Genomic DNA, 21,778 nt, shown 5'->3' with positions numbered 1-21,778 from the left:
CCACCTTTCATATAAATAGTCTTTAAAAAAAGAAAAACAACTAAGGATAGCTAGAAGTTGGAAATAAGTGCTTTGTTTGTAGAATCAGCCTATAATTTCAGTCTTCCTTACTCTCTATCTGGAGCAGCTGTGTCTGTTTGTATAGTTTGTTGTTGCCATTTTATATGTTACTGTATTTTTTTTTTTTTTTACTTTTGTAAGATTTATTTATTTATTTGAAAGGCACAGAGAGAGAGATCTTCCATCTGCTGGTTCACTCCCCAGATGGCCACAGCGGCCATAGCTGTGTCGATCCAAAGCCAGGAGCCAGGAGCTTCATCTGGGTCTCTCACACGGGCACAGGGGCCCAAACACTTGGACCATCTTCCACTGCTTTCCCAGGCTACAGCAGAGAGCTGGATCGGAAGTGGAGCAGCTGGGACTTGAACTGGCGCTTGTATGGGTTCCAGCACTGCAGGCAGCGGCTTTACCCACTACACCACAGGACCGGCCCCTTGTATTTATTTTTGTTTGTTTTTTTAGATTGAAATATTGTAAGTTGTCTCTCCCAGTCCTCTTAATAATCATTACATGATGAGACAGTAGAGTATCACAGGGATCAGAGAATACTTGAGATTATCCCCAGTCTTGAGCCTAAAATGGTAGAACTAAAATTCAAGTACAGTGCATTTGTCTTGTAATTTAGTGCTTTGCTTCTATACATTTGTTTTTTGTGGCAGAGACCAAAATTCAGATTGTAGTCTTTTACTACCCAGTTCACTTTGCCAAAGTTGTATCTCCCATGAGGAAGAAGATAGTGGGCTAGAAACTTAAATATATTTTGTATAATCATTGTGGGTATTTTGTTAAGAAATCAAAACAGGGATGATGGTAAGCAAAAAGAATTATGAAGAAATCAATTAGAAAATTTCTTTTCATTGGGAAAGATCTAGAGATTAGAGATTTTAACAACATTAAAACAGATTTAGTTAAGAAGCAAATTCTTGATTTTTCTTTTTCTTTTTTTTATTTAAGATTTATTTTATTTATTCAGAGGCAAGAGCCAGTGCTGTGGCATAGTAGGTTAAACCTCTACCTGAGGTGCAGGCATCCCATATGGATGCCAGTTCCAGTCCCAGCTGCTCCACTATTGATCCAGCTCTCTGCTGATGGCCTGGGAAAGCAGTGGAAGATGGCCTACATCCTTGGGTCCCTGTACCCACATGGGAGACCCAGAAGAAGCTCCTGACTCCTGGCTTCAGATCGGCCCAGCTTTGGCCATTGCAGCAACCATTTGGGAAGTGAACCAGCAGATGGAAGATCTGTCTCTTTTTGTCCCTCTCTCCCACCTTCCCACCTGCTCTCTGCCTGTGTATAACCCTACCTTTCAAATAAATAATTTTTTTAAATGGCAGTGTTACGGAGAGAGACGTCTTCCATCCACTGGTTCACTCCCCAAATGGCTGCAACAGCTGGGGATGAGTCTGGGCTAGGTCGAAGCCAGGAACTTCTTCCCGGTCTCCCATGTGAGTGGCAAGGCACTTGTGCTATATCCTCCACTACTTTCCCAGGCACACTAGCACAGAGCTAGATTGGGACTTCAACCAGTGCCTGTGGGATGCCTGTGTCACAGGTGGCAGCTTAACTGAGTACACCACAACGCCAGCCCCTAATTTTTCTTTTTAGAGTTATAGTGGTTTATTTGTTCATAATGAAAAAGTATCTTCTAGTTAGAGCTACATTATCAGTGCAAAGAATAAATTGCACCACATATGGAATATGTTATTGATTATAAATGTTTTTAAAAGTATTCACATAATTCTTTTAATATTCCTGATACAGCTTCTTTTTTGTAGTACCCATGAACTTTTTCTTCCCTTCTTCACTCAGGTGCCATTCATTCTTCCAAAGCTATTAGTGGCTCTAGGATTAGTGAGCTTCCCCTGCAGCAGCAAAGAATTAACAGGGATTTCCCTCTTGTTGGCCTCCTGAAGAGTTATAATTAGTAAAGGGGAAGGACAATCGTCATCACTTCACAATTGTTAAAAATAAGCTTATTCCAAACAGTTCACACAGAAATAGTGTCTTTTCTTTTTTAACCCTTTCACTATTTTCAAAGGCTTTGGGAGTCATGTGAGTGTGTGGTAAGATACTGAAGTTTTAGAATATATGTAGCATAAAACAGATCCCAGAAATTAATCCAAGAAATTACATTTAATTGGGATGGATTCTTTTATGTTGTAGGTTTTCTGTGTTTAAGATAATGAGGGGGAGGCCGGCGCCGCGGCTCACTAGGCTAATCCTCCGCCTAGCGGCGCCGGCACACCGGGTTCTAGTCCCGGTCGGGGCGCCGGATTCTGTCCCGGTTGCCCCTCTTCCAGGCCAGCCCTCTGCTGTGGCCAGGGAGTGCAGTGGAGGATGGCCCAGGTGCTTGGGCCCTGCACCCCATGGGAGACCAGGAAAAGCACCTGGCTCCTGGCTCCTGCCATCGGATCAGCGCGGTGCGCCGGCCGCAGCGCGCCGGCCGCGGCGGCCATTGGAGGGTGAACCAACGGCAAAGGAAGACCTTTCTCTCTGTCTCTCTCTCTCTCACTGTCCACTCTGCCTGTCAAAAAAAAAAAAAAAAAAAAAGATAATGAGGGGGAGGACCACTGTGGCGCAGCAGGTTAAGCCGCTGTCTGCAGCACCAGCATCCAGTACGGGCACCAGTTTGAGTCCCAGCTACTCCATTTCCAATCCAGCTCTGCTATGGTCTGGGAAAGCAGTAGAAGATGGTCCAAGAGCTTGGGCCCTTGCACCCATGTGGAAAACCTAGAAGAAGCTCTTGGCTCCTGGCTTTGGATTGGCCAATCTCCAGCCGTTGTAGCCATTTGAGGGGTGAACCAGTGAACCAGCAGGTGGAAGACCTTTCTCTCTGTCTCTCCTTCTTTTGTTCTGTAACTCAAATAAATCTTAAAAAAATAAATAATGAAATGTATGGTAAGAGACTGAGAGAAAGTGACCTCCTATCTCCTGGCTTACTCCCTAAATGCCCTCAATAGTGAGGACTGGGCCAGGCCAAGCCCAGAAGCTAGAAACTCAGTATAGGTCTCCTATATGTGAGGGAAGAACCCACCAGAGCCATCACCACTTCCTCCCATGATCTCTATTAGCAGAAAGCTGGAATCAAGACCCAGAGCCTGAACTGGATATTGAACCTAGGCACTCCCATATTGGCCACTGGTGTTGTTAATTGCTAGGCTAAACACCTACCTCGTAGTTGAAATTTTTTATAAGATATTTCGGGATTTTTAAAATACACAACCAAGTTGAGCTGCAATAATAAAAGCAGTCAATTTTTTTTAATAATCCAAAGAGAGTGTTCCCTGTTGTCCACTGGTTCATTCCCCAAATGCCCACAGTAGCACCTGTAACCAGGGGCCAGAAATTGAATCCAGTTCTCCAACGTGGGTGGCAGGTACCCAACTACTAGAGCTATCACCTGCTACCTTTACCAGGGTACACATTAGCAGGAGATTGGAATTGGAAGTGGAGCCAGGACTCAAACCCAGGCACTCTCATATCAGATACAGGCATCCCAACCAAGAGCTAAAGTGCCAGACATCCACCCCCACCCTTTTTTTTTTATTCTTTCAGAAATTATATTTAGAGACATGTAAATAGCACATAAAAATTTTGGAAACTGCATTTGTCACCATACTATTTTATTGATCTTAGAAGTTACATTGCTTAGTTTATTCATTAACCTTGGCCCCAAAAGTTTTTTGGCTGTCTGAAAAAATCAGAGTACCAAAGAAAATGACCTCCTCCTAGTATATTAACAATAATAACATAATTAGAATAGCCATTGTGGGCCTGGCGCTGTGGCACAGCAGGTTAATGCCCTGGCCTGAAGTGCCGGCATCCCATATGGACGCTTGTTCATGTCCCATCTGCTCCAGTAACCATCCAGCTCTCTACTATGGCCTGGGAAAGCAGTGGAAGATGGCCCAAGTGCTTGGGCCCCTGCACCCGTGTGGGAAACCTGGAAGAAGCTCCTGGCTCCTGGCTTTGGATTGGTGCAGCTCCAGCCGTTGTAGCCAATTGGGGAGTGAACCAGCAGATGGAAGACCCCCCCCCCGTCTCCCTCCCCCCACTCTCCCTATCTCCCTCTCTTCTCTCTCTGTAACTCTGACTTTCAAATAAATAAATAAATCTTTAAAAAAAATAATAGTCATAGCAAGTAGAAAAGGTAACAATTTGAGATAAAGTATACAGATGAATAATATCTGTTGTTACTTTAAAAATAAAACTGGACAGTTGAACCTTGAAACCTGTACACTAAGGTCTCAGTCAGTATTTGATAAGCAACCTTTGCCTTCTTTAATACCCCAAGCTTAAATTTTGTTATGTTGTACGTTTGTATCTCTTAGGGTGTACTTAGATGTCTGTTCTCCCCTCAACTAGACTGATATACCAGGGGTCATATATGTTGTCTAATTCATAACTGTGTCTCCACCTGTTGAAAACCAATACCTTTATTTAACTGAGTATTGTAGAAAAACGAGGTTTAGGAGCCAATTACTACTGTAGTGGCCTTCTTTAGGGAATGTTCATTCCTTTTTTGTTTGTTTTTGGTAAATGTTTATTTACTTGAAAGTCAGAGTTACACAGAAAGAGAAGGAGAGGCAAAGGGAGAGAGGTCTTCCATCTGCTGGTTTGCTCCCCAGTTGGCTGCAACAGCTGGAGATGCACTGATCTGAAGCCAGGAGCCAGGAGCTTCTTCCAGGTCTCTCATGTGGGTGCAGGGACCCAAAGGACTTTCTGCTAATAATAGAATTAAATTTTTTTCCAGTTTTGTAAATTTGCATATGATTTGTTGATTTGAATTATGTAATGGGATAATTTTAAGGTAAAGTAGGTAGTAGGTCATCTGAACATTGGGCAGATACTGCAGTGGAGTCATTTTCAATTTGTTTTTAATGGTTGTCTGTTTTTTAAAAAACTGCATCATTGTAATAATTGAAGAAAGATTTATTCCTAGGATACGCATGATCCAGTTAGCTTGAAGTTTATTTTGGTTGGTAATTTCAGTGTTCTAGTATACAGATGTTCTCTCAGCTAATATCCTTATTGTCATAGATTCAGGTGCATTTATATGTTTGGGTGGGTAACAATAGTTTTAAGTCTGTTTTGTACCCATGCAATTATTTATACAAATACAAAATCAGGCCGGCGCCGAGGCTCAATAGGCTAATTCTCCGCCTGCAGCAGGGTCACAACGGGTTCTAGTCCCAGTCGGGGCGCCGGATTCTGTCCCGGTTGCCCTTCTTCCAGGCCAGCTCTCTGCTGTGGCCCGGGAGTGCAGTGGAGGATGGCCCAAGTCCTTGGGCCCTGCACCTGTATGGGAGACCAGCAGAAGCACCTGGCTCCTGGCTTTGGATCAGCGCGGTGCACCGGCCGCAGCGGCCATTAGAGGGTAAACCAACGATAAAGGAAGACCTTTCTCTCTGTTTCTGTCTCTCTCTCGCTGTCTACTCTGCCTGTGAAAAAAATAAAATAAAATAATAATTTTTTTTAAAAAACAAAATCAACTCCCTTTTTTATTACACTTGTTGGAGGTAAGATATGTGGAAGCTTCATTGACAATAAATTAAACTCTGTATGTTCTGGTTTATTGTCTTAACTTTTCAACTTCTATGTAGTAAATTTTAGATAATTGACATCATTGACCTTTTCTTTTTTTCTTTTTTCTTTTTTTTTTTTTTTTTTTTTTTTTGACAGGCAGAGTGGACAGTGAGAGAGAGAGACAGAGAGAAAGGGCTTCCTTTGCCATTGGTTCACCCTCCAATGGCCGCCGCAGCCAGCGCGCTGCGGCTGGCGCACCACGCTGATCCGCTGGCAGGAGCCAGGTGCTTCTCCTGGTCTCCCATGGGGTGCAGGGCCCAAGCACTTGGGCCATCCTCCACTGCACTCCCAGGCCACAGCAGAGAGCTGGCCTGGAAGAGGGGCAACTGGGACAGAATCCGGCGCCCCGACCGGGACTAGAACCTGGTGTGCCAGCGCCACAAGGCGGAGGATTAGCCTATTGAGCCGCGGTGCCGGCCATCATTGACCTTTTTATCTTCATACTGGTTTTGATCATTTTGTTCTGTTCCGATAAGGTAGATTTCACATGTTTATATTTTTGACAGGTACTCCTTTTAATTCTGAGCATATGCAGTTCTTCATTTCCTTTGTTTAGAATTTTGCAGTATTCTTAGAAACTTTTTAAAAGGATTTATTTATTTATTTGAAAAGTAGAGATACAGAGAGAAAAGGGAAGACAGAGAAATCTTCCATCCATTCATTCATTCCCCAAATGACCACAAGCAACAGCCTGGGGCTGGGCCATTCCAGAGCCAGGAGCTTTTTCTGAGTCTCCCACTTGGATGCAGGGGCTCAAGCACTTGGTCCATCTTCCACTGCTTTCGCAGGTACCTTAGCAGGGAACTGGACCAGATGTGGCGCAGCCATGACTTGAATCAGCACCTATATAGGATGCTGACACAGCATTTGGAAGCTTAACCCTCTACACCACAGCACCAGTCCCTCTTAGAGAATTTTAATCTTTAAGATGTGGAAATAAGAGTAAAGTCATCCCACCCTGCCTAACTGGTGGATTTTTTTCAAAGGTGATCTATGTCAGTTTTCACATATTCTAGTTGGAAAAACAGTGTTAGTGAAATAAAGACAATGATGTGAAGGTTTTTGTTTTTGTTTTGAGAGGCAGAGAACAGGCTCCCATGTACTGGATCAGTCCCTAAATGACCACAGTGGCTTCACACTGGGGCAGGGGCTGGAACTAGGAACTCAATCTAGGTCTCTCATGTGGATAACAAGAACCCAGTTCCTTGAGCCATCCTACTGCCTCCTAGGGTCTGAGTTGGCATGAAGCAAGCAACAGGAGCTAGATGGGCATCAAATGTTCACACCAAAGTGGGATATAGGTATATCTTAACCACCAAGCCAAGGAGCTGCCCCTAAAATGTTAATTGTTGTTGAATTTTCTTGTTTGTTTTTGTAAAAGCAGGAAAAAAGAAATCTCCCACCCCATTTTACTGCCCAAATGCATGCAACAGCAGGGGCTGGACCAGTCCAAAACTGGGAGCCATGAACTCATTTTGGGTTTCCCGCATGGGTGTCAGGGATTCAACTATTTGAGCCCATAACCAGCTCACCATCTCCCAGAGTGCATATTTAGCAGGAAGCTGAATTAGGAGCTCTGCCAGGACTGGGTAGGAGACACTAATAGGAGAAGCAAGCATTCCAAGCAGCATCTTTTTTTGTTGTTGTTGTTTTTTTTGACAGGCAGAGTGGACTGAGAGAGAGACAAGAGAGAAAGGCCTTCCTTTGCCGTTGGTTCACCCTCCAATGGCCGCCGCGGCCGGCACACCACGCTGATCCAAAGCCAGGAGCCAGGTGCTTTTCCTGGTCTCCCATGGGGTGCAGGGCCCAAGCACTTGGGCCATCCTCCACTGCACTCCCTGGCCACAGCAGAGAGCTCGCCTGGAAGAGGGGCAACCGGGACAGAATCCAGCGCCCCGACCGGGACTAGAACCCGGTGTGCCGGCCCCGCTAGGCGGAGGATTAGCCTGTTAAGCCACGGCGCTAGTGCATCTTAACCATTATACCAAATACCTTTCCCCAAAGCTGTTTTCAGTTAATTTTTGTTATATCTCAAACTTGCTATCATTAAATATTATAAGCTTTAATCATAGACCTTTTGAATCTTTGAGGTAGGTTTATACCTACTAAAGAATTTCTCCTTTTGAGAGCCCTAGTTAACTTGAGAAATATGAAGAAAATAAATTATGTTAAGTATGATTACTTCTCAGTATATTATAAAATAAATGTGTTAATTTTTATGTTTTTAAACATTTTTTAAAAGATTTATTTAATTAAAGGCAGTTGACAGAAAGAATGGGAGAGATCTTCGATGATTCACTCACCAAATGACTGCAACAGCAAGGGCTGGGCCAGGCCAAAGCCAGGAACCTGGAACTCCAGAGAGTCTCCCACGTGGGCGGCAGGGACCCAGTTACTTAGGCCATCCTTCACTACCCTTCTAGGTGCATTTTCACAGAGCTGGATTGGAAATAGAGCAGCCAAGGTGTGAACCAATGCTCATATGGGATGCCAGTATCACAGGTGGTAACTTAACCTGCTGTGTCACAAGACCAGCTTCTAAACATTTTTTTTTTTTTTTTATGTAATGTATTTGAGAGGCAAAGACAGACAAATAGTAATTACTTTTATCCGTTTTTTGATTTCCCGGATTCCCACAATAGCCAGGGGTTGAGCTGTGGTGCCATGTGGAAGCTAGGAACTGAGAACTCAATCCAAGTCTCCTACATGGGTGGCAGCAACTCAATTACTTAGGCTATCACCACTGCCTCCCAGGATCTACATTAGCAGGAACCTGGAGTTAGGGACTAGAGCCAAGGATGGAACTCTGATATGGAATGAGGATTTCTTAATGTTGCCCTCCAGCGTTTTCATTTTTTAAGCTTTGAATTTGTATCCACCTTCCTGTAATAGAATTTGCTAATAGGAATTTGAAATATCAGTATTTTAGGGGCCAGCACCATGGCATAGTGGGTTAATCCTCTACCTGTGGTGTGGCATCCCATATGGGCTCCATTTCGTGTCCCTGCTGTTCCTCTTCTGCTCTTTCTGCTTATAGCCTGGGAAAGCAGTAGAAAATGGCCCAAATGCTTGGGCCCCTGCACCCATGTGGGAAACCTAGAAGAGCTCCTGGCTCTCTGCTTCAGATCAGCCCAGCCTTGGCCATTGCAGCCATCCGGGGAGTGAACCAGCAGATGGAAGACCTTTCTCTCTGTCTGTGGCTCTACCTCCCAGATAAGTAAATCTAATAAAGAAGTTAGAGAATTTACAGGGAGGATTCGTAACAATTTTGAGTTTAAGCGGAAGCAGTAGTAAATACAGAACATTTTCCTTCTAATTTTTATTTTCTCTACCATGAACTCACTTCCACAAACCAAAAATGGGATTATGGGGTGTGGCAGCAAATAACCAGTTGCTTTAAATGTTTTACCATAATCTATTTTTTTTAATAGGGAATTGACACTCTTTTGGAGTAAACTGCAAAGAAGAATCGACCCTTCTTTAGATACTTTTCTGGAGCGATGTCGTCAATTTGGTGTCATAGCTAAAACACAGCAGCATTTATTTTGCCTGATTAGAGTTATACAAACTGAAGTGAGTAATATATGTTTTCTATGTTGATTGTGGCCAGAGGGAAGAAATGAGTGGAAAGATAACTTCCCATTTACTCATTGAAGATAAGGGAAAATAGGAGTTAATAAAATTATAGGATTGGCTGTATCAAGCTGTTTCTGCAGAATGACTTCTTAGGAATCCAGTTTTGCTTAATGAAAAGCAGTGAGTTGAAGCGATAGGCCATCTCCCCTCGGGGAAAGAAAGATGATGTTTCTTGGCTATCACCTATAACTCCTTTTCCTAGAATAAAGTTCTGTATTTTATACACATATTTGCTTACTAATGATAATAACTATAACAGAAATAGTATGTTTTCACCAGTATTCTTGGAGATGGAGTGGTAACTTTTCTTGATTTTGGAGTTATAGAACAGTTCCAGAATCAGCTGTTTACAAATTGTATTATCTTGTACAAACAAAAAGGAAATAAGTTAGATACTTTTAAGAAATGTATATTTCCTAGAAGGAAATGAAGTGTTACATATAAAACTGTTCTGTGAGTTCAGCCTTACACGGTCTAGTATGAGTCTTACACTGTGCTCTGTTTTTGTTTTGGTGTTAGCAACAGCTTGTGACCGAGCCTTTCATATGTCCATATCTGTAAGAACTCATAGTGTGTTTTGTGTTTTGTGGGTTACTTTTTTCACATCATCCAAGGATTGTGTATACTAAGTTCAAAGCACACATCTATCTTTGATTCTGTTTCCTTCTCCTTTAAAGCAACCTTTCAAATCCTGTACTTCTATTTCAAATATCTTGATCTAGTCTTCTCTAGTGAAGACAGGAGAGAGTCAGTCATCTTGGCACAGTGGTCACAACACTGCTTGGGATGCCTGCATCCTGTGTTAGAACGCTTCAGTTCTGGCTCAACTTGTGTTTCCAGCTTCCTGCTAATGCCCACCCTGAGTGGCAGCAGGTGATGTCTCACTTAGATCCTTGCCACCACGTGGCAGACCCAGATTGGGATCCAATCTCCTGGCTTTGACCTTGCCCCTACCTGGCTATTGCAAGAATTTGGGGAGTGAACCAGCAGATAGAAGATCTTTCTGTCTGTCTCTGTATCTGTCTGCCTTTCAACTGATTTAAAAAAAAAAAAAAATCGGTTATTTCTAATCACTATGAATAAATGTGTTTCTAGCCACAGAAAGAACATTTTCAAGTAACTACAGAAACTTCCTGATTTAAAAAAAAATAATGATTTTAATTGGCCATTAAAAAGTTTTCTGGGGCTATTGCTGTGGCACAGTGGATTAAGCCACAGGCTGCAGTGGTGGCATCCCACATGGGTGCCAGTTCAAGTCACAGCTGTTTACTTCTGATCCAGCTCCCTGCTTATTTGCCTGGGAAAAGCAGAGGAAGATGGCCCGAAGTCCCTGGGTCCCTGAATGCACACGGAAGATTGGGGGACGCTCCTGACTCCTGGCCCAGCCCTGGTTGTTGCAGCCATTTTTGGAGTGAACCAGCAGATAGAAGATCTCTGTGTCTCTCCTTCTCTCTGTAACCCTGCCTTTCAAATAAATGTCTTTAAAAAATAATAAAAATAACAGATTTTCTTTTGGGGCCATGTTGTGGTGCAGCAGATTAAGCCACTGCCTGTGATGCTGCTGTCCTGACATCCGCTACAAACGCTGGTTCAAGTTGTAGCTGCTCTGCTTCCTATCCAGCTCCTTGCTAATGTGCCTGAGAAAGCAGGGAAGATGACCCAAGTACTTGGGCCCCTGATTGATATTGTATATGTATGTATGTATGTATACACAAGTGACTTGAATGGAACCCCAGGCTCCTGGCTTTGGGCCAGCCCAACCCTGGCTGTTGCAGCCATTTGTGGTGTGAACCTGCAGATGGAAGATGGAAGATCTCTCTGACTCTCCTTCTCTCTGTAACTCTACCTTTTAAATAAATAAATTTTTTCTTTAGAAAATTTTCTTTATACCTCTTTCTGTTGCTGTGTAACAAATTAAACTTAGCACTTAAAAGAGCAGCTACCTTCATTAGCTCAGTTTTGTAGATCACAGTATCTCAAGGCTGAAATCAAGGTGTTGCCCAGACTAAGGTGTTATCAAAGACTTTGGAAAATCCACTTCTAAGAAGATACATGCACTTTCTCTCTCACTCTTTTAATATTTTAAATTATTTGAAAGGCAGAGAGAAAGAAACTCCCATTTGCTAGTTCACTGCTTAAATACTTACAACATCTAGGGCTGGATCAGGCTTAGCCAGCAGTTGAGAATTCAATCCAGGGCTCCCATTTGCATAATAGGGACCCAACCATTTGAGCCATCACCTGCTGCCTCCCAAGGTACACATCAGCTGGAAGCTGGAATTATGAGCAGAGCCAGGATTCAAACCAAGGTACTCCCATATGGAATGTAGCATCCCAACCAACAGCTTAGCCACTAGACCAAATACCTGCCCCATCTGTCTGTCTTTAAGTCAGCTGATTTTGGACTTTGTTACGTCCACAGAGTCCCTAACATAATCACAAGGGTGTTATATTTACAAATTTTATCCACACTCAAGAAAAGGAAATTATGCAAAGATGTGAGAGTTGCCGGAGATCATTTTAGAATTGTGCTTATCATAAGGAACCACAAAAAATAAGAAAGCAGCTAGAGGAGTAGGGGAAGTAGGTTTCTGAAACAGATTACAGAATTTGCTGTCCATTTGTAGAACTAGAAATATTTTTCTTGAATTCAAGTCTAGAGTATTTTCTGTTGTAATCCTTACTTAATAATGAGTAAGAATTGAAGAGTAGAACAGTAACAGACTGGTAGGTAAAAGGGTAGTGGGTGTCGAACCCCCTTCAAATTGAGAAAGGTGATCTAGCCTATGTCAGCTAGAATCTGGCTCTGATGTGAATGATGGGTATCTTGTAATAGTTGTAACCTAAAGTAAGTAGATGTTACTCTCTCTTTCATATGGTATTGTAATCTAGGTAGACAAGCAAGATTGCTTCAGTGACTCCACTTACCCAAGTTCCTTTTCTCTCCCATTAATAGCTTTCACATATGTTCTAAGACGTATTTCAATCCCAGCTGTAATTTTTCAATTCCAGATAACAAGAAGGAAAAGATAGGGGGATAGCAGATCATACTGTGACACATACTGTCCCCAAGACACATACATAAATACATGTGGCTATTTCTAGCTACAGGAGAGGCTAGGAGTTATGGCCATTATTGCAGGTGACCTTATAACCAGTTAAAAATCCATTTTTTTTCCCCCAAAGTGGGGAAAAGATATTGGGAGCTAAGTAGCAACTAGACACATAGCCTTTTTGGTGGAAAAAGTTAATGATGCTGAAGATACTATATGGGTACTACTTGGTTACTTGCAGAAGGTAACAGTGCATAATGGAGAATTCTTTATAATTGTACCTCTTTATTTTCTGGGCTTCAGTTTTCTGCAAATGAAGAACTTAAACCAGCTCTTCAGTAAAAGGTGCTTAGAGTTATTAAAACTTTGACTTAGTGACAAGAAAGTCATAAGTAGAAGGGCTGACTTGTCAGAATCCATGGGTTTTGTTTGTTTGTTTGATGTCTGAGGAATAGAACCTTTTTTTTTTTTTTGGACAGGCAGAGTTAGACAGTGAGTGAGAGAGACAGGGAGAAAGGTCTTCCTTTTTCCGTTGGTTCAGCCCCCAAGCGGCCGCTATGGCCGGCGCATTGCGGCCGGCGTGTTGTGCCTATCCGAAGCCAGGAGCCAGGTGATTCTTCCTGGTCTCCCATGCAGGTGCAGGGCCCAAGGACCTGGGCCATCCTCCACTGCACTCCCAGGCCACAGCAGAGAGCTGGACTGTAAGAGGAGCAACCGGGACCAGAACCTGGGGTGCCGGCGCTGCAGGCAGAGGATTAGCCTGTTGAGCCACGGCGCCAGCCGAATCCATGGTTTTTATCAAGACTTTAAAATTAGTATGAGAGGCTGAATATAGATGTGATTATATTTTGAGGTGAGAGGTATAAGCAAAGGAAATTATTTTGAATCCATTTTAGTTTTCCAAGGAGCCCTTTTTTGATGGAGCATATTTTGGTATTACTGTTTTGGAAAACATTACCTTGTCTGGTTTAGTCCTTTCTTCACATACAGGTATGTGACTTGTAAGGATCCTACACCTGCTTCACAGCAGAGTCTAAACCATGATTCTCTTGATTTAATAACATAATGTGGTATAAGATTATCATTTGTAAGGAAGAGCACAACAGAGAACTTCACTATAATGAAGATAGAGTGCAGACACTGCCATATGATCCATTTTTCACATTCCATTCAATTTCTGAGATAAGTTATTTTGTATGCACTAATCTTTTGTCCATTTGACCAAGTCTTCATGGTTTTCTACTTCCTCAGACAGTACTGCTGTAGAGAGATTTTATGATAGCTTCTCCTGCTAAGCCACAGAGCTGACTCCCATTGGGGGTGTGTTTTGTTTTGTTTTTAAATCTTTCAGTGATCTTATTTATCCTGAATTCCTTTTAATTCATGTGCATTTATTGTTTATGCATTTGTCATGTATAAATGTTTAAATCTTTCTATATGAGAAAAAGATAATATTTCTTTGCTCTTTATCCTATAGGCACAAGATGCTGGTCTTGGAGTGTCAATTTTACTGTGTGTCAGAGCTCTTCAACTCAGATCAAGTGAGGATGAGGAAATGAAGGCATCAGTTTGTAAAACAATTTCCTGTCTTTTACCAGAAGATTTGGAAGTCAGACGAGCCTGTCAGCTTACAGAATTCTTAATTGAACCCAGTTTGGATGGATTTAATATGTTGGAAGAATTGTATTTGCAACCAGATCAGAAATTTGATGAAGAAAATGCCCCAGTTCCAAATTCTCTCCGATGTGAGCTCTTACTAGCTTTAAAAGCCCATTGGCCTTTTGATCCTGAATTTTGGGACTGGAAAACTTTAAAACGACACTGTCACCAACTCCTAGGACAAGAAGCCTCAGATTCTGATGATGATTTAAGTGGCTATGAAATGTCTATTAATGACACAGATGTTTTAGAGTCCTTTCTCAGTGACTATGATGAAAGTAAAGAAGATAAACAATATAGAAGAAGAGATTTGACAGATCAGCATAAGGAGAAAAGAGACAAAAAGCCCATTGGTTCTTCTGAAAGATACCAGAGGTGGCTTCAGTATAAGTTTTTCTGTTTGTTGTGTAAGCGGGAATGTATAGAGGCCAGGATTCTTCATCATTCTAAGATGCATATGGAAGATGGAGTTTATACCTGTCCAGTTTGTATTAAAAAATTCAAGAGGAAAGAAATATTTGTTCCTCATGTGATGGAGCATGTTAAAATGCCACCAAGCAGAAGGGACCGCTCTAGAAAGAAATTACTGTTGAAAAGCTCTCAAAAGGGTGTTTGTCCCAAGAGCCCCTCTGCAACCCTGGAGCAAAATCAGTCACTGAACGAAGAAACCAAAGGAGAGTCTCATGAATACGTTACATTCAGCAAATTAGAAGATTGCCACCTGCAGGACAGAGATTTATACCCATGTCCTGGTACAGACTGTTCCCGTGTGTTTAAGCAGTTTAAATACTTAAGTGTGCATCTTAAAGCTGAACACCAAAATAACGATGAAAATGCCAAGCACTACCTTGCTATGAAAAACAGAAGAGAGAAGTGTACTTATTGTCGACGACATTTCATGTCTGCTTTTCACCTGCGAGAGCATGAGCAAGTGCATTGTGGGCCTCAGCCCTATATGTGTGTATCTATAGATTGCTATGCTCGTTTTGGATCAGTGAATGAACTACTCAATCATAAACAAAAACATGATGATCTGCGTTATAAATGTGAATTAAATGGCTGTAATGTTGTTTTCAGTGACTTGGGACAGCTTTACCACCATGAAGCACAACACTTTAGGGATGCATCTTATACATGCAACTTTCTTGGTTGTAAAAAGTTCTATTATTCCAAAATTGAATACCAGAATCACCTCTCAATGCATAATGTTGAAAGTTCAAATGGAGACATAAAGAAATCAGTGAAACTTGAGCCTGCAGCAGGTGAAAAGCAAGATTCTGTTAGTCAGCCCCATGTACTTGACCAAACTGATAAACCACATTTATCTGAGGATCTTCTTTTCTGTGGAGGATCAGCTAATTCTCAAACAGATACAGAAACTGCAGACAACCTGAAAGAAAACAGTGACAGTAATTCTAGTGATCAGCTAAGTCACAGCTCTTCAGCTTCGATGAATGAAGAGCTAATTGACACACTGGATCACTCCGAAACCATGCAGGATATATTATTATCTCATGAGAAAGTCTTTGTGCCCTCCAATTTAAAAGAAAAATGCTCCACTGTGGCAGTTTGCTTTGATGGGACTAAGTTTACCTGTGGTTTTGATGGATGTGGTTCCACATACAAAAATGCAAGAGGGATGCAAAAGCATCTCCGGAAGGTCCATCCATACCATTTCAAACCCAAAAAGATAAAGACAAAAGATCTCTTTCCCTCTTTGGGTAATGAACACAACCAAACAACTGAAAAGTTTGAAGCAGAACCAAAACCCAGCTCAGATACAAACAGTGACTCCCCAGATGAAGGTCTGGATCACAATATTCATACTAAATGTAAGCGAGAACATCAAGGTTATGCCTCACAGCCCTCCATTTGTGCACCTAAAAGACCATGTACAGAGGATACCATGTTAGAGCTTCTGTTACGCTTGAAACATTTAAGTTTGAAAAACTCGATTACACATGGATCTTTCTCAGGGTCATTGCAGGGGTATCCATCCAGTGGTGCTAAGTCTCTTCAGTCGGTTTCATCTACTATCTCAGACCTTAATTTTCAGAATCAAGATGAAAATGTGCCAAGTCAATACCTTGCACAGCTGGCAGCTAAGCCTTTTTTCTGTGAGCTTCAAGGATGCAAATATGAATTTGTGACCCGAGAGGCTTTGTTAATGCATTATCTTAAAAAACATAATTATTCAAAAGAAAAAGTCCTTCAATTAACCATGTTCCAACATCGGTATTCCCCATTTCAGTGTCATATTTGCCAAAGGTCATTTACAAGGAAAACACACCTTAGAATTCATTATAAAAATAAACATCAGATTGGCAGTGACAGAGCGACTCACAAACTGTTAGATAATGAGAAGTGTGATCATGAAGGCCCATGCTCAGTAGACAGGTTGAAAGGTGATTGTTCTGCAGAACTTGGAGGTGATCCCAACAGTAATTCTGAGAAGCCACACTGTCATTCTAAAAAGGATGAATGCAGTTCAGAAACAGATTTGGAGTCATCTTGTGAAGAAACAGAAAGCAAAACATCTGATATTTCATCACCAATAGGCAGCCACAGAGAAGAACAAGAAGGAAGAGAAGGGAGAGGTAGCAGGCGAACTGTTGCTAAAGGAAATCTATGCTATATTTTGAATAAATACCACAAACCATTCCATTGTATCCATAAAACTTGCAACTCCTCATTCACCAATCTGAAAGGCTTGATTCGCCATTACAGAACTGTACATCAGTATAACAAAGAACAGTTATGTTTAGAGAAAGACAAAGCAAGAACCAAAAGGGAACTTGTAAAATGTAAAAAGATATTTGCTTGCAAATATAAGGAATGTAACAAACGCTTCCTGTGTTCCAAAGCTCTTGCTAAGCACTGTAGTGACTCTCATAACCTCGATCATATTGCAGAGCCAAAAGTACTTTCTGAAGCTGAGTCTGCTGCAAGGTTTTCCTGTAACCAGCCCCAGTGCCCTGCTGTTTTCTATACATTCAGCAAACTGAAACACCACTTGATGGAGCAGCATAATATTGAAGGGGAAATACATTCAGATTATGAAATTCATTGTGATCTTAATGGCTGTGGCCAGATTTTTACCCATCATGGCAATTATTCACAACATGTGTATTACCGACATAAGGACTATTACGATGATCTGTTTAGAAGTCAGAAAGTAGCAAATGAAAGGCTGCTAAGGAGTGAAAAAGTGTGTCCAACAGCTCACACTCAGGGGCATGAACATCAGACTACCAGGAGATCTTTTAATGCCAAGGCTAAGAAGTGTAGCTTAATCAAAGAAAAGAAAGCTCCAATTAGCTTTAAGACCAGAGCTGAAGCCCTGCACATGTGTGTAGAGCAGTCTGAACACACGCAGTATCCTTGCATGGTTCAGGGATGCTTATCTGTGGTGAAGTTGGAGAGCAGCATAGTGAGGCATTACAAACGTACCCATCAGATGAGTAGTGCCTATTTAGAGCAACAGATGGAAAACCTAGTTGTCTGTGTTAAGTATGGTACCAAAATTAAAGAGGAGCCCCCATCTGAAGCAGAGCCCTGTATAAAGAAAGAAGACAGCAGAAGCTGTGAACCAGAGCACACACAGCACAGCCACTCTCCAGGTGAAAATAGTACACCCTTCCAGAACACTGATTCCTCCTCTCACCCAGCTGAAAAGGATGGCGGTCAGAAAGGGTGTACAGAAAGCAAACCAGTATTTGATGCAGAGACTCTGCACTACAGGGGGACTTTGAAATGTAACCATAGTTCAGAAACCACTTCTTTGGAACAATGTAATATAGTTCAGCCTCCTTCTTGTAAAATAGAAAATTCCATACCTAATCCCAGTGGGACTGAAAGTGGGACTTACTTTGCAAGTTTCCACCTGCCTTTACCAAGAATCAAAGACTCAGAAACTGGGCAGCATAGTTCAGGGCAAGAAAACACTGTAAAAAATGCAACCCATGTCCCAAAAGAGAATTTTAGGAAGCATTCACAGCCCAGGTCATTTGATTTGAAGACTTACAAGCCTATGGGATTTGAATCTTCATTTCTGAAATTTATTCAGGAAAGTGAAGAGAAAGAAGATGATTTTGATGATTGGGAGCCTTCAGAGCACTTAACATTAAGTAATTCTTCACAGCCCAGCAATGACTTAACAGGGAGTGTTATGGCAAATAATTTGGTGAATGACAATGACCCTGATGTTAACATACCTCATTCTTCCAGTGACTCTACAATTCATGAGAACCTGACTGCAATCCCACCTTTAATAGTAGCTGAAACCACAACAGTTCCTTCCTTGGAGAACCTGAGGGTCGTTTTGGACAAAGCATTAACAGACTGTGGAGAGCTTGCCTTAAAACAGCTTCATTATCTTCGGCCAGTGGTTGTCCTTGAAAGATCTAAGTTTTCCACACCAATTTTAGATTTATTTCCAGCAAAAAAAACAGATGAGCTTTGTGTAGGAAGTTCCTAAATAACAATTTTGTTTTAGAAACAGACTGGCTCTAACATTGCAACATGGGACAATTGCCAACTTGAACAAAGGCTGAGAACCAGCCCCACTGTTGTTTAGGGTAGAATAGGCTGTGTATTTACATGAATGTATAATATCTATGTCAGCAGTATTGGCTGAGTCCATTAGCTCTCCAGTTGGTTTATTGATTGGGTTTTTTGTTTGTTTGTTTATTAAAAAAAGAAATGGAACTGTACTCTTGTTTGGTGCTAATTAATACATCAAAATATACTGGGGCTTCCTTTTTCAAATTACATGTGCATGATTGTATATGGAACAAATACTAAGGTCCCAGGGTGGGAGGGCTAGGGAAAGGGATATGGAGTTCTTACTTGACTTGAATGTGCGCCTGAGGGTGCTTTGTGTAATATATTGTACACTACAGCATCTTATATTTTTTGAGTTGAGTTTCAATAAATTACAATTTTTCACCCATTTCTTGTTTACTCATACTGAGTTTTCATGCCACATGTAAACTGAAATTGCACTAGTATTTTCTTGTAGTGTGCATTCATGTTTTATCCCTGTAGTTTTTCTTCTCTTACTAGGCAAATCTTTAAAAAAAAAATTATTATTATTTGAAAGGCAGAGAGAGAGAGGGGTCTACCATCTGCTGGTTCACTTACCCAAATGGCCACAACAGCCAGAGCTGGACCCATCCAAAGTTGGGAGCCAGAAGCTTCTTCCAAGCACTTGGGCCATCTTCTGCTGTTTCCCAGGCCGTAGCAGAGAGCTGCATTGGAACTGGAGCAGCCAGGACTCAAACCATGTGGGATGCCGGCCCACTAACCAAATCATGCTTATCAAGGGTTATTTTTGTAGCCTTGGCATTTTCCACAGAATTCTCTTGCTTCAGTGATTTCCCTCATTTTCATGAGTACTTAGAGAGGGTGGAAAACAACGGAGAAGAAAGCTTTATGTTACCCATCCTAGGGATATTCCATCCCTAGTCTATCCTCCCTCAATCCCAGATCACTTGCTTCTGGGTTGCACTGTCAAGGGCATGATCATTCACCAGATGTTTAAGTACACACATACTTACAGACTTAACAGGTCTAGACGCTTTGGGAGATAGTTACCAAATTAATTTGCTAAAGCCATTGTGGAACTTTAACATAAGATAAACAGAGGGGTTGGGTAATTTAGAGCCTTGTTTTGGTTTTGTAAATATTTATTATAAATATTTACTTTGAGAGGCAGTGACAAATAGTGGTCTCCTGTCCACTGATTGACTCCCCAAATGCCCACAACAGCTAGGGCTGGGTCAGGCCAAAGCCAGAAGTCAGAAACTCAATCTGGGTGATCTCATGTAGGTGGCAGGGACCCAACTACTTGAACTATCAACCTGTTTCCTCAAAGGGTGCACACTCACAGCTGAAATTAGGAGCTGAGCTAGGACTTGAACCTAGGCACCCTGATACAGGATGTAGATATTCCTGGTGGCATCTGAACTGCTAGCAAAACACTTGCCTCAGGATATTGGAAATGGATCAGCAGCATGGGTGTCACCTAGGAGCTTGTTAATGCAGAACTTCAAGCTCTACTCCAGATCTACTGGCCAAAGAAGTGTCTATATGTTTTCATTTATGTGAAAGGCAGTTAGATCTTCATCTGCTGATTCATCTCCCAAATGCCAGCAACAGCCAGGGCTGGGCCATGCCAAAACCAGGAGCCATCATCTGCTTTGCCTTCCATGATGCAGTAGCAGGAAGCTGGGTCAGAAGCATAAGAGTATTCCAGTGAGGGACACAGACGCCCCAGGTGGCAGTGCCTAAACAACTGCCACTACACCCACCCCCAGGGTCTGCGGTTCGGTAGGATCTCCAGATTCTTCGTACAGAAAAGTTCTGGGGACACTAAATGACATGTAAGCCCAAGGAGGAAGTGGTGTGAGAGTTCAGGGTGATTACACATTTTAGCACTAACAAAATTTATCTTGTATTTTCATAATGCCATGAAATACAGACTGTCCCTATCCTCTTTGACAAAGAACTTGAGGTAGAGATGCAATGTTTGGCCTGGCTGGCAGACACAAGAAATGGAGCCTATTTTTCCATCTCTACTTACTAGAATATCATAGAGGGGGAAATGAATGTGAACAAAAAAGTTTAGGTGGTCTTTGAGGTACCAGAAATACTGCTCTATAGTAAAACCAAGTAGAGATTCAGGAATTGTGCAGCAGGTTAAGCCACCACCTGCCACACCCACATTCCATATTGGAATGCCTGGTTCAAGTCCCAGCTACTCCAGCTTCTCCTGATGTCCGTGGGAGGCAGCAGCTGAAGACTCAAGTGTGTTGAGTTCCTGCCACCCATGTAGGATACCTGGATGGAGCTCCTGGCTTTGTCCTGGCCTTAGCCCCACTGTTGCCAGCATTTGAGAGTGAACCAGTAGATGGAAGAGCTCGTTCTGTCTCACCCTTTGTCACGTCTTTTTAAATAAATAGATTTTACAACAGTGTATTGTTTGTGAAGATAAAGTTTGAAGTGTTAAGTAAGAGCCGGGTCATGCAGATCAACCTCACAGCCATATATCCCATGTTAAGAACAGATGGAAAGTGTGCATAGTGTTTCTGTGAGTAACATGTAACCTATGGAAAGGTCCAGCTTGCTTCCTTTCTGAGAGAAACTTCCAAATGAAAAAGTTGCTCTGTCCTCCCCGAGGTAGACCGTGATGCCTGCTGACTGAATTGTACCTTAATATGTGAAGGTAGGGCTCCAAAGAGTGGCCTGCCGTGCTCTCTCCTCCTTGATCTGCACCTGGAGGAACGGATTCTGCATTTGAAGGTGAGAACTGGCTTGAGAACGGTAACGGGTAGGTACCGGTCAGCGTGTATTTGGTAGGTTTAGAAGGCCAAAGGCTCAGGAAAGATACCTGAGTCATTAGCGAGAAGCCAACTATTGACTCAGCACCGATCTTGCTCCTGAATGGTAAGTGAACAAGTTTCCTGTGTTATGGAGAATAGAGTCTACCAGCAAAGACAGACGTGAAACCCTTGGAAAGACTAGTCATGTAAAAGTGCTACCAAGAACAATCTGACTTAGGAACCTAAGAAAGCACCGCAGAAGCTTCCTTAAGGAAGTGCTGTTTAAAATGAAACATGAAGAATCACTAGAAGTTACACAGGCAGAGAGAGGGTAATCCAATTAGGGGCAAAGGCTCTGTGGTGAGGTGTAGCACATGGAGTATTAGTGATAGTAACGAGAACGCCGAAGCTGGAGCTGGGAGAATAATAGAGGGAAGGGAGAGAAGTTTAATGGGTAAGCAG

The 21,778-nt window shown here is 42.1% G+C and overlaps 1 protein-coding gene across 3 annotated transcripts in view; it reads left to right on the top strand.

Annotated features, from left to right (window-relative positions):
* Positions 1-18,945, top strand: part of RLF (RLF zinc finger) — a 103,692-nt gene extending 84,747 nt beyond the window's left edge. For all 3 annotated transcript variants that reach the window (XM_002715189.5, XM_070078697.1, XM_051856646.2), the window contains 2 exons: positions 9,078-9,219; positions 13,813-18,945. In XM_002715189.5, coding sequence (XP_002715235.2) covers positions 9,078-9,219; positions 13,813-18,471 — 4,801 coding nt within the window. In that variant the 3' untranslated portion in view covers positions 18,472-18,945. The remainder of the gene's footprint in view (positions 1-9,077; positions 9,220-13,812) is intronic.
* The last annotated feature ends 2,833 nt before the right edge of the window (positions 18,946-21,778 follow it).

The sequence above is a fragment of the Oryctolagus cuniculus genome, chromosome 7 (genome assembly GCF_964237555.1).
Source record: "Oryctolagus cuniculus chromosome 7, mOryCun1.1, whole genome shotgun sequence".
Lineage (NCBI taxonomy): Eukaryota > Metazoa > Chordata > Mammalia > Lagomorpha > Leporidae > Oryctolagus > Oryctolagus cuniculus.
The sequence above is the reverse complement of the archived record's forward strand: the minus strand, read 5'-3'. Positions and strand labels throughout refer to the sequence as shown.